Consider the following 12,941-nt stretch of genomic DNA (forward strand, 5'->3'; position numbering starts at 1 on the left):
CCTTTCCTCCCGGGGCTTGGGCACTCTGAGCCCAGGCTTTTCTGTTGTCCAGGACTCTAATATCAGGAGCTCCCAAAGCCCTGTTTCTTCTCCCGGAGATGAGGATTCTTCTCTGCCCTACCATGGTGGTAATGTCTCTCCACCCCAGAATCTCTTCTTTGGGGCCCTGGACTGATCATTCCCTCCACATTCCCCTGAAGAACGTATCTGCCCCAACCAACCATAAAGTCCTCTGGTAATTTCTCAAGTTATGTCTCCATCCAGACATCTGTCTTCAGCTTGAGGCCCTGGGTATTATCCCAAATGCCATATCACCTCAAACTCAACATGGCTATGTTAAGCCAGTATCCATTCCTTATTTCTGTTAATAGCACGCTGATGTTTGTTTGGGGAACCACCTCCTCAAACTGTGTGGTCCTGTAGGCCTCTTGGGGGTGGGCTCTGAGCTTGGCCAAATTGTGTGTTCTTTACTCTGGCCATAGCCAGTGGAAATATTCAGGAATGGGGTGATGTCTCTCTCTCTCAGGCTTTTTTGTCAGCTTTCAAAATGGGCTCCCTATCTGCTGGGGTTGCTGGGCTGGGCGAACCTAAGCCTGATGCTGCTGGGTGTCGGCTTGGCCCTGCAAAGGAGGAAACTGCCTGAGATGGAAGCCAGCCTAGAGGAAGCAGGCCGAGGGATAGAGAGCAACAGATTCCTGATTCGAGGGTTAGGAATCAATAAATGTTTTCTCTTGCTCAAGCTAATTGTAAGAGGATTTCTGCCATTTGTAACAGAAACAATCCTGATTCTCTGATTTCTCAGAGTTCTGTGCTGAGAAAGGGGAGCTGGTCTCCAGCCTTGGGCTTGCTACTGACCCTCATCTCTTCCACCCAGGCTGCATCCTGGACTCAACCTCATGTGTATGTATTTGGGACAATTTCTTCCAGTCCCCTACATCCAAACTCTGTCTTAGCCACTCCACTGCAATCAACTGCCTCTTTGTGTCTGCTCTCTGGCCTAAAGATGTGCACACTGGTGGCATCACAACCAACCTTTCAAAGTGATGCTGAAAGCCCAGCTTGTCTGTACACTGGTGCCAGATCTAATCTTGGTGACAGAGTTTTGGATGAAGTAGAAAATAATTAACTTTATTACTTTGCCAGGCAAAGGAGGCTACAGTGGGTTAATGCCCTTAAAACTGTGTGTCTCAACTTGGAGAAGATAGTGAGAAATTTTATAATAATTGTTCGAAGAGAGCATAATCAATTTGTGGACGTTCTTCTGATGGCTTGGTGGTGAGGTGAGTAGGAATCAGCATCACCAACCTTCAGGTCCAACTGGTACATGCTTGTGGATAGCATACCATCATTTGACAACTTCTCCCACCTGGAAAAGTTTTCAGAATTTGCAAAATAACTCAAGGATATTATTATGTATATCAGTTGCTAGGGAAACAGGACCTTGCCCCATAGTTGCCCTTAACTGTGTCTCCCTGGTCTTGTATCTCTTCCCTTCCCTAGTTAACAACTGCTTGAATCTGTCCATTGGAACTCAGGGAAGGTCATGGAGGCTGAATGAGGGCTGTTTCCTATAATCAAAGAAATGGGGGACACAGAAAGTCTTTGCACCTAGGAGCCCCACGGAGCCTAGCTTGATATCAATAGGTCATCATCTCTTCTGCTCTCATGGTTCCCTATCAGCAAATGGAACCACTATCTAGCCAGCTGCCCCAGAGGAACCTGAATCAGTCTGGACTCTTCCTTCCTTATCTTCCACAGCCAATCAGACACCAGGACCTTTGGATTTGTACTTCACAATTAGCTCTCAAATCAGTGTCTGCCCACTTGACCTTTGCCGTAGTTCAAGGCTTATGTCTCACTTGGCTTCAGACAATAGCTTCCAAGCACCTGCTTGGCCTCCCACATCTCCAAATGCCACTCCCTCTCCCTCCCACTAATTTCTTCTCCAAACTTTGCCCGTAAGTTCACTTTGGAAAATTAAGAGAGAAGGATAATGTTTATTGTATGGCTCCCAGGTGCCAGGCTCTGAACCAGCAGTTTTACACGCGTGTGTGTACGGCTCAGTCATGTCTGACTCTTTGCGACCCCAGGGACTGTAGCCCGCCAGGCTCCTCTGTCCATGGGATTTCCCAGGCAAGAATACTGGAGTGGGTTGCCATCTCCTCCTCCAGGGGACCTTCCCGGCCCAGAGATGGAACCTGCATCTCCCGGGTCTCCCGCACTGGCAGGCAGATTCTTCACTGCTGAACCATTCGGAAAGTTTTTTACATACACAGCCTCATTCCATTTCACAGCAACTCTGTTTTATTGATGTGGCCACAGAAGCTTAGAGTTTAAGCCATTTTTTTCAAAGTCACACAGCTGATCAGCAGGAGAAATAGAATCTGAATCCAAGTTTTTCTTTTTCTTTTTTAATCCAAGTTTTTCTGACTCTAATTACCAAGTTGGTTTTTTTCCCCTGCAATTCTATATTGTCTCTGATTTATCATTAAGGAAAAAAAAATGAGATCATAGCATTCTTAGGCTTAAAATTCCCTGAAGGCTTCCTACCACATCACAACTGATGTCTTTCATAATCTGGCTTCTGTTTATCCAGTGGTATCACCTCCCGCTCCTTACTTGCTGTCTTCTCTCCTATATGCTGTGTTAGCTCTATACTGTGTGCATACCTATATCTTTGAATTAATTGTATTTTATTATAGTTGTTTTTGTATCTCTATAATCCCGGGCCCTTCTTTTAGCCTGACCCACCAGGTGGGCCAGTGTCAGAGGAACACCACCAGGGGGCAGGGCAAGCCTTGGCTTGGTCTGCATTTTCTGCTCCCCAGGGTCCTCTGGTTCACCCCATGGATGTCTCACAGAACCTCTGCAGTAGATACTAGGAGTGTGGCCCAGAACCCCACTTTAGAATCATGGCACTTATTGAAACTGAGTGGGACCCTGTGGGACCCTCCCAGGTACAAATCCTTTTTGTGTCCCCCGTTTCTTATTTGGAAGAAAAAGGCTTCAGCTTCCTAGACCTTCCCTGAGTACTGAAGGGCAGATTCAAACAGTTACTAATCAGGGAGGAGAGATAATGCAGAAACAGAGGAGGAGCAGTCCAGAAAGGATAGTGTGGCTATAAAGCAGGGTCCTGATTCCTCCTCAAGGGATATCAGTTTAGTTCAGTTCAGTTGTTCAGTTGTATCTGACTCTTAGCGACCCCATGGACTGTGGCACTCCAGGCCTCCCTGTCCATCACCAACTCCTGGAGTTTACTCAAACTCATGTCCACTGAGTCAGTGATGCCATCATCCTCTGTCATCCCCTTCTCTTGCCTTCAATCTTTCCCAGCATCAGGGTCTTTTCAAATGAGTCAGTTCTTTGCATCAGGTGGCCAAAGCATTGGAGTTTCAGCTTCAGCATCCATCCTTCCAATGAATATTCAGGACTGGTTTCCTTTAGGATGGACTGATTGGATCTCCGTGAAGTCCAAAAGACTCTCCAACACCACAGTTCAAAAGCATCAATTCTTTAGTCCAACTTTCACATCCATACATGACTACTGGAAAAACCATAGCTTTGACTAGCCAGACCTTTGTTGGCAAAATAATGTCTCTGCTTTCCAATATGCTGTCTAGGTTGGTCATAACTTTTCTTCCAAGGAGTAAACATCTTTTAATTTCATGGCTGCAGTCACCATCTGCAGTGACTTGGGAGCCCCCCAAAATAAAGTCTGTCACTGTTTCCGCTGTTTCCCCATCTATTTGCCATGAAGTGATGGAACCAGATGCAATGATCTTAGTTTTCTGAATGTTGAGTTTTAAGCCAACTTTTTCACTCTCCTCTTTCACTTTCATCAAGAGGCTTTTTAGTTCCTCTTCACTTTCTGCCATAAGGGTGGTATCATCTGCATATCTGAGGTTATTGATATTTCTCCCTGCAATCTTGATTCCAGCTTGTGCTTCAGCCAGTCCAGCGTTTCTCATGATGTACTCTGCATATAAGTTAAATAAGCAGGGTGACAATATACAGCCTTGATGTACTCCTTTCCCAATTTGGAACCAGTCTGTTGTTCCATGTCCAGTTCTAACTGTTGCTTCCTGAGCTGCATACAGATTTCTCAAGAGGCAGGTCAGGTGGTCTGGTATTCCCATCTCTTTAAGAATTTTCCACAGTTTGTTGCAATCCACACAGTCAAAGGCTTTGGCATAGTCAACTCAACAACACAAGCAAACAACCTCAAGGGATATACATAAAAATATCTTTGAGTTCTTCTGCAGCAACTGAGGCCCCCACCCAGGTTGTTATTCAGTTGCTAAGGCATGTCAACTCTTTGTGATCCCATAAACTGCAGCAGGCAGGCTTCCCTGTCCTTCATTATCTCCCCAAGTTTGTCCACCCAGGTGGAGAATGGTAACTTCAGGCTGAGCACAAGATCCCTGGAACACAGCCCTGTTACCTCACCAGCAAGCAGTCAGAAGAAAAAATTCACACACCCTAAAGCCCCTACCCCAGATTTTGTCTATAAAATCTTCCAGAAACCCACTGGGGTTTCTGAGCACGAGCCGCACTTTCTCCTTGCTTGGCCCTGCAGTAAACCTTTCTCTGCTCCAAACTCCCACATTGTGGTTGGGCCTCACTGTGCTTCATGGGGTATGCAAACTTGCATTTAGTAACAGGTGCAGGGTGTGACCAGCCTTGTCTTACTCTGCATTTTCTGCTCCCCAGGGCCCTCTGGGTCTCCTCTTGGATGTCTCACAGATCCCCCGTGGTGGGTGCTGTGGCATGCTGCCCAGATCCTTCAGGATCCTGTCCCAGATGCTGAGTGTTGGGTGCTGATAGTGAAGAGCTGAGCACTTCCCTGGGTACCACCTATGGCTGAAGGGAGCTGTCTTGCCAAATGTGCATGCCTCTTTCCTGGGGCAGCCTGTGTCCAGTGACTGATTGGTTCAGGGGTCCAGAGTCCCAGCCCCTTTCTCTCAATTGAGGGCACTCTGAAGTTTCATCCTAGCTCCAGAGCTCCTATAGGGTCAGCTGAAGCCTCTGTTTCAGCCATAATGCTCTTCAGCTCTTCTCTATATCCAATGCTGCTTCCCTCACAGACTGAAAATCTTCCCATCAAACCACCTGTACACAAGTTTCCATCTCAGAGTTACTATTATTTTTTTTTCCAGCTTAAGATATCCCCCCAACTCAACTTGGATACTGCATTAACCCCCTAATCTGACTCTTGATTCCATTTTGGCCATCCTTCACAGTAGATCTGAAGTGATCTTTTCAAACACTACCTGATCATTCCACATCCTTGCTGAAAATCCTTTAGTAGCTTCTCATTGTTCTTAAGGGCGTCCCCAGTGGCTCAGAGGTAAAGAATCCACCTGCAATGCAGGAGCCGCAGGAGACGTGAGTTCGATCCCTGGGTTGGGAAGATCCCCTGGAGGAGGAAATGGCAACCCACTACAGTATTCTCTCCTGGAGAATCCCATGAACAGAGGAGCCTGGTGGGCTACAGTTCATAGGGTCGCAAAGAGTTGGACACAACTGAAGCGACTCAGCACGTTCTTTTTAAATTCCATGTCCTAAACTTGGCCTACAAGTCTCTGCATGATCCAGCCCCACCCTCACCTATCTCCATTCTTCCCACTTTGCTTTTTGGCTGCAGTGGTTTTTATGCATTTTTTTTTTTCAATTTCATGCATGTGTCTACCTCTTCCCTGCCCAGAGCCCTTGCATAGATTATTCCTGTGACTTGGAATCCCCATCTTCTCTACCCCTCCAGACACAGTCCCTTTTTACTCCCCTGACTAGTCTCAGTTTAATGTGACTTCCTTAAGCTAGTTGTGGCTGTAATGCCACTGCCTCCCCTGCCCCCACATTAGATTAGGTTCCCATGAAATAAAGTTTCATAGGTCCCTGCCCTTCTCTTGCACAGTACCCATCTTCATATAATGAATTATTTTTACGTAGGCCCATCCCTAACTAAAGGCTCTAAGCATTTGAAATGTATGACTTAAACAAGCTAACAACTATTAAACAAAATATATTCTATTCTTCTACCTTGACAAATACACACACAATGGTCTGGAATTTGGTTTGAATTGGAATTCAAATTTGGATTTTGTTTGGAATTCTCAGGATTCCACAGCAGAATGTGCTGTCGCGGGGGAAGGCATCTCTTTGGATCCACTTCTTTTCCCACCTCTGACACCATCTTCTACCACAAGGGGACTCCTTTGCATCATGTGGACCTTCCTGTCTACACAGCCCAATTCTGTCCACAGTCTCCTGCCAACAGCCACTCCCTGGCCACCCCCTGGGTCTAGGAATGTGTATGTGAGTAGTGTGATCTACCCTTGGGAGGGCAAACCCAGGAAAGAGGTCCATGTGGGCCCTAGAAATGGGCTTGGGGCCCTTTGCACAGAGAATTCCTAAGTATGTGGAGTATAGTCTGGAAGGTGCTTGGGGTATGGGCAGGGGAGGCCTGGACTCCTCACTGCAAGGGACATAGCCAGAAGAGGGCCAGAGAGAAGCCTTCCAAAACACAGGGCCCAGGGCAGGGGCTATTCCTACCTGGGCCCAAGGGCAATAAATTCACATTTCCCTGGTTCATCAGGCTGTAAGCTCCACAAAGACGGGGCTGGAGATGGTCTGATTTACTGACTGTCCCTAGTGCTCAGCACATTGTTTGGTGCAGAGTAGGTGTTTAATCAATATTTGTCAAATGAATGAATGTACGAGAGGTAAACCAAGAAGAGGTCTGGTGCAGGACAGAGGAGATGGGAAGGGAACCCCAGATCACAGCTCTGTCTCCCTTCCTCTCCTTCCTCTTTGCTCCCTACCCCTCTCCTCCGGGACCTTTGCCTGCCTGGCCTCCCTCCGCATGGTCTGGCATCCCTCTGTCTGTATCCTTTTACCTTTAGTTCCTATGTCCACTGCTCTTTTTCTGTGGCCTGGTCATCTATTTGCCTGTTATGTATTTGTTTCTAGTTCTTGGTTGCCAGTCTTACCTTCCTCTCTCCCTTCTTTTGCCACTTTTACTCTTCTAGCCCCTTGTTCCCATCACCTCTTACTCCCTCTTGATCCCGTCTTGAAAACTTTCTTTTCTCTTTTAATTCCCCATGGCCCTTCGAAGGCCCATCTCTGCTTTGTGCCCATGTTCCTCTGTCTCCTTCAATCCAGATTGCTGGGGAGCCCCCGACTTGTTCTGTCCTCTCGCCCAAGTCTATACTTACTGCCTCCTTAGCTAAGTCTTCCTGCATCCCTTCCTCTGTTTTGTCCTTCCCAGAGTCCACCTGGTTTCATCTTTCTCATCTCCATTTCCCTGTCCCTGCTTGTCCTTGAGCCAGACAGTCTCAGCATGGGTCCCCCTCCTGCCAAGAAAACCCATGAAGCACCTTGTGGGTCCTCACTGGCTACTGCAGGTTCTTCTCTCTGTGCCCTTAGTCCTTTCCCCTGGCCCAGCCCTCACCCCCCAGACTCCTTTCCCTGGTCAGTGGCGCCTGGTCTGAGCCCCGAGCGGCTCAACTTGCCTGAGCTTGTTTAGTCTGACTCCTTTAGCCCGTTAGAGGCTTAGCCCTCCCACCTCTCCTCTGAGCACTCCAGTAAACAAGAGGATCAGTGCAGACCTGACAGCTGCTGGGGGGCAAGTGTCTGGCTAGACCAGACCAGGCCTGTGAAAGGGGCTGCAGTCAACACTTGCTATTTCTTCTTCACCAGGGAAATTCTGAGGCCTCTTTCCTGTGGATTTACCTTACAACCACATTCCATGGGCACATGTATGGAGTATCTAGTCTCCATGGTTCCCATTCCCATTTTGTGGCCTTGTTCCCAGGCCTTGGGTTTTGTTTGTTTGTTTTTTGTAAAAATAACACTAGATCCAGGCCATCACACCACTTGAATGATGGCAACGGCTTCTGCTCCATAAAATGGAGGCCGAGTGTGGAAAGACAGGTGTCCTCTGATGGAGGTGTTTTTATATATGCGTAGCGACTTAGCAGCAGCAGCAGCAGAGAGACAGGAGAGACCACCCCCACCCACCCACCCACACACATACACACAGGCCCCAAAGAAAGCTGAGTTGACTACAGGTATTCTGTAAGACCAGGGGTTCTACTTTAGTGTTCATCAAAATAACCTGGAGGACTTATAAAAACAGAGTTTTGGGGGCCCATCCCCAAAGTGTCTGATTTAGTAAGTTTGAGGTGATTCCAGAGAACTTGCGTTTTTTAACAGGTTCCCAGATGGTGCTGCTGATCTGGGGGCCCCAGTCTCAGAACCGCTATCTTAGATCATCTGAATCCATCAGCTCTTCACCTAACTCCAAAGGCTGGGACCCAGTTAATTTTTATAATTGATGATCCTTGGGGCTGACGGACACCCAGGTGTCTCTTTGGGTGGGGAGAGAAGACCTGTTAACCCCATGGGAGTGTTTGGATGTCCTTAGAAAGTAGAGAATAGCCTTTAACTCCTGGAGTTCTATTCTAATACAGACTCTATTTAAACAGCTTCAGACAGGTTTAAACATCTCCTTGGCTAATACCTAGTATCCCTGTTCCAACTTCTACTCGGGGATGATAGCTCTAAGAGGTGTTAGGGGATTAGGCTGAAAATGTAGGTCACCCCCCAGCCATCTGGGAACCAGGAGGAGTGAGAGAGGAAGAGAGAGGTTCAGAGACACACACAAGGAAAAGGTGAGGGGAAGCAGAGGGCAAATGAGGGCAGTTTCAAAAGTGCCTTGGATGGATTGGTGGTGATTGGATTTCAGTGTCCCGAGGTGGCCTGGAAGGAAAGAAGGAGCAGGGTTCCTCATTTCCCCTCTGCTCCTGCTCCCAAGCTGTCCATCCTGGGGCTGGGTCCACAGCAATGAGAGAGGCTGAGAATAGATTAGGCAGGTCCTGGAGGGTTGTTTATCTTTCTGATGCCATAACTGTGAGGGGCATGAGGTGGGGATGAGGTAGGCGGCAGAAATGTAAGGATTCCTGAAAACAGGAAACAGATTCAACAGGCCAGGTGAGAGTGGGCTTGGGAGAATTCGCACTCCCCTAAAACACCCACAAGGCGTGGCGGAGCCTTGGAGGCTAAGGGTGCTGGAAGCTTGTCTGGCCCTCTTTTCCAGTCCCAGGCTTTCAGTCACCAAGGGCTGAGGGTTATGTCAACATGAGGGTGTCGATGGGGGCCAACGTAGCACTCTGTACTGGGGAACAGGGAACAGTGAGTAGGACCATCTGTGATATGCTTTGCTGGGGAAGATGCCCCCTTCCCTTCTTTGAGACCAGGCACACTTGTCCTCTCATTTCCTGCAACCTCCCAGGTCAATGAGATATGCAAATGATCCCCTCACCTCATTGGCTGGAGGCCTGAGAACCATGGATGACCTAAGAGAGCTGGCCCTTTAAGAGTGCCCAGTGGGCACAGAGGTGCCAGGCCCTGCTCAATGGGGCCTCCATTCTCTGGCGAAGCTGTGCCTGCCTGGCTCTGACATTTGACCAATCATCTCTGCCACTCCTAAAGTGAGTATGTCTGAGGCCTCCCTGGGTGCCAGGCCTCTCACCTAGAGCCCCCTCCTCCAACACCTGCTATCGGCTTTTTGTAGGGCTTTTTGTTTTCTGTTTTCAGGAATCTTCACATTTCTGCCCCCTGCTCTACTCCCACCTCAACTGGCTTTAGGTCCCTCACTGCTATCACGTCAGAAAGAAAAACAGCCCTCCTCACTTATCTTTTCATCCAACTCTGTCTGGACACCTCTCTCTGTCTCACCTTCTCTCTGTCAAAGATCAGTTCCTTCAATGTGTGTTTTTGTTCCCATCCCCTCTACCCTTCAAGGGTGAGGAGCTCACTAGATATGGCAACACCTGGGACAGGAAGAGAGAGAGGCCTTGTCCTTCCTCCTGCCTCTCTGGGCAGAACCTGGGGGCCTGAGATGTGGTTGGAAAGCAGCTACCTAGGTTTGAGGCATGAAGATGGAGCCAAACTCTAAACCCTGGGGCTAAGTGTGTGTGTTAGTTGCTCAGTCGTGTCCGACACTGCAACCCCATGGCTACTCTGTCCATAGGATTCTCCAGGCAAGAATACTGGAGTGGATTGCCATTCCCTTCTCCAGAGGGTCTTCCTGACCCAGGGATTGAACCCTGGTCTCCTGCATTGCAGGCAGATTCCTTATTGTTTGAGCTACAGGGAAGTCCCTGCTTTGTCCCTCCTGGGGCTGTTAGAACTGGGAGTTGGGCTCAAGCTTGGGACTTCCAGGCTGGGAAGTCTCTCCAAGGTCACCTAGCCAGAGGTGCCTCAAGTGGGCACATGCTCTGTGGTTGATAACAGAGAGGAGGGTTCCTGGGTGACACAAGTTTGGGGTTCAACTCTGTTGAAGTTGAGCAGATGGCTTACTGAAGGACTTCTCAGATGACTATGTTGCTTGTGCTCTGTGAACCTGCAAGAGGTGAGGATTGGAGGTAGCATTTCTCAAAATGATCTGAACATAGACCCCCTCCTTGGCTATTTCTCAGACTTCATGTTTTGCAGAACACTCTTTGAGAATTGTTAAAGTCTAACTACCTTCCTTGAACAGAAGGGGAAACTAGGGTCAGAAGGGGAAGGTGACCTGTTCAAGTTCACATGTCTTAGGTCCTGGATCGAAGGAGGAAGACTAATCTCAGTTGGTTTTCCTTGGAGAGATTGGCCTTGAGGAAAGATGGTTACCACTCTGTCCTGATCTTTTTAGAATTGATTCTGGGACCTTTTTTCCTTGAAGAGTCTCTTGCTCGTTGATTAATCCATAGAATGAATGTGCACTGAGGGTCTTCTACGTGCAAGGCGTTGGCCTGGGTGTTCTGAGAGAGAGAGGTATTACAGCATGTGATCCAGCTATATTAAAATCCACAGCATATGTGCCTTGCCATTGCCCTAAAATATACACATTCTCTGTCACAGTTAATTAAGCAACATTTTTTTAATTGCTTGGAAATGAAATGATGCCTCTTGAGATGACAGAGATGTTCAGCATGTCCCAGCACTAGAGTTGGGAGTGCTGCCATATTCTTCTTGTTTTTCATAGATCCCAGAGGCACCAGCAGGCTGGAGGCCGTGCTATCCCCTTTCTCATTCAGGCTTTAAGCAGCTTGGCCCCTGGTCAGGAGCCCCTGCCACCGAAGAAGTTGTATCTCAGCCTGGAGGCGACTACGCAGGGAACAGACTCTGCCATCACCCCAGCTTTCCAGAATTCTGTCTCCATGGCACTTGGGCTTTGGGGGAGGAGACTGGCAGGAAGTCTCCAGGTGCTCCGAACCTGTCCTCTTCTTTGCAGGTGCACCCCTCCTAATCCAGCCCCAGAATGGCACTCCCTCCCAGTCCCCTGGCCATGGAATATGTCAATGACTTTGACTTGATGAAGTTTGAGGTAAAGCGGGAACCCTCAGAGGGGCGATCTGGCCCCTCGACAGCCTCGCTGGGCTCCACACCCTACAGCTCAGTGCCTCCTTCACCCACCTTCAGTGAGCCAGGCATGGTGGGGGCCACCGAGGGCACCCGGCCAGGCCTGGAGGAGCTGTACTGGCTGGCCACCCTGCAGCAGCAGCTGGGGGCTGGGGAGGCGCTGGGGCTAAGTCCTGAGGAGGCTGTGGAGCTGCTGCAGGGTCAGAGCCCAGTCCCTGTTGAAGGGCCCCATGCCTACTACCCAGGGAGTCCAGAGGAGACAGGAGCCCAGCATGCCCAGGTGAGTGGTCAGTGAGAGGGCTGGAGGGGGGTGGGGCAGGGTGAGAAGGGAGGCCAGCCCAGAGAGGAAGGAGAGTCCCTGGAGAGGCTTACCAGTTTGGGAAAGGAACAAAGGACAGGAGAAGGGAAGTACCTTTAGAAGATATCAGATAAAGAAAACCATTGTTCTGCGCCCCCCACCCCCACCCCCCAATAGGGAGAAATGAGTGGGCTTAACCAGGAGGAAGAGGGAGAAGACAAGGTTAGAAGAGGACCAACTGAAAGGGGAGAGTTGAGAGTTAAAGGGCATCAGGAATGATTGATTACGGGCAGGTATATAGATACTGAGTTTGTGGAAACCGGGAAACGGTTGTGCGTGGAATGGAGTGGTGTTGAAACGGTAGGAACCAGAATGAAGTTGGCCTTTTTAAGACTTCGTGCTTCCCCAGCCCCCGGTCTTCTCAGGAAGGATTGCGACTCATCCTATTAATCATAGACAGATGGGGGCGTTGAGGGCATTAAGACATAATCCAAATCCTTTGAGGGTCACAGGGTTGAGGAGCGAGGTGTGTTGGAGGACAGGGGAGCGAGGCGTGTTGGAGGGGCAGGGTTTGTCTGCCCTGGGACACACATAGGCCAGGAGCCCCGCTCAAGACCGCGCAAAGGCAAAGGCGTTGTGGGGTTCGGGCGCGCGATTGGCTTGCCCGAAGGTGGGTGGGAAACGCGGGGACCACCCAAAGGGGTCGAAGACCCTTGCTGATGGTGGAGGGCAGTGGAGAGCGTGTTGGGACCTGGAACAGGATCTAGGCTGCAGGATAGATTCAGGGAAGGCGCATGTTCAGGTAAAGTTGGGAGCCGGGGGCGGGGCCAGGTGGGCGGGGCCACCGGAGCTTGGAGCCAGGCGGGAGCCTGTGCTCGCCCGCGACCCGCCGGTTCTCTCTGCAGCTGGCGGAGCGGTTTTCCGACGCGGCGCTGGTGTCGATGTCTGTGCGGGAGCTAAACCGACAGCTGCGGGGCTGCGGGCGCGACGAGGCGCTGCGGCTGAAGCAGAGGCGCCGCACGCTGAAGAACCGCGGGTACGCGCAGGCCTGTCGCTCTAAGCGACTGCAACAGCGGCGGGGGCTGGAGGCGGAGCGCGCCCGCCTGGCCACCCAGCTGGACGCGCTGCGCGCCGAAGTGGCCCGCCTGGCTAGGGAACGCGACCTCTACAAGGCTCGCTGTGAACTGCTGGCCCCAAGCGGCCTGGGGCCAGAGGCCACGCCCACCTCTTCCTCTGA

General features: G+C 50.0%; 1 protein-coding gene across 1 annotated transcript; it reads left to right on the forward strand.

The window, feature by feature from the left end:
- Nucleotides 1–11,305: 11,305 nt before the first annotated feature.
- On the forward strand, nt 11,306–12,941 carry NRL (neural retina leucine zipper). Its single transcript, XM_052647234.1, is given in 3 exon segments — nt 11,306–11,686; nt 12,610–12,901; nt 12,904–12,941. Coding segments are annotated over 3 exon segments (711 nt in total).

Source organism: Budorcas taxicolor, chromosome 10, assembly GCF_023091745.1.
Source record: "Budorcas taxicolor isolate Tak-1 chromosome 10, Takin1.1, whole genome shotgun sequence".
NCBI classification, from domain to species: domain Eukaryota; kingdom Metazoa; phylum Chordata; class Mammalia; order Artiodactyla; family Bovidae; genus Budorcas; species Budorcas taxicolor.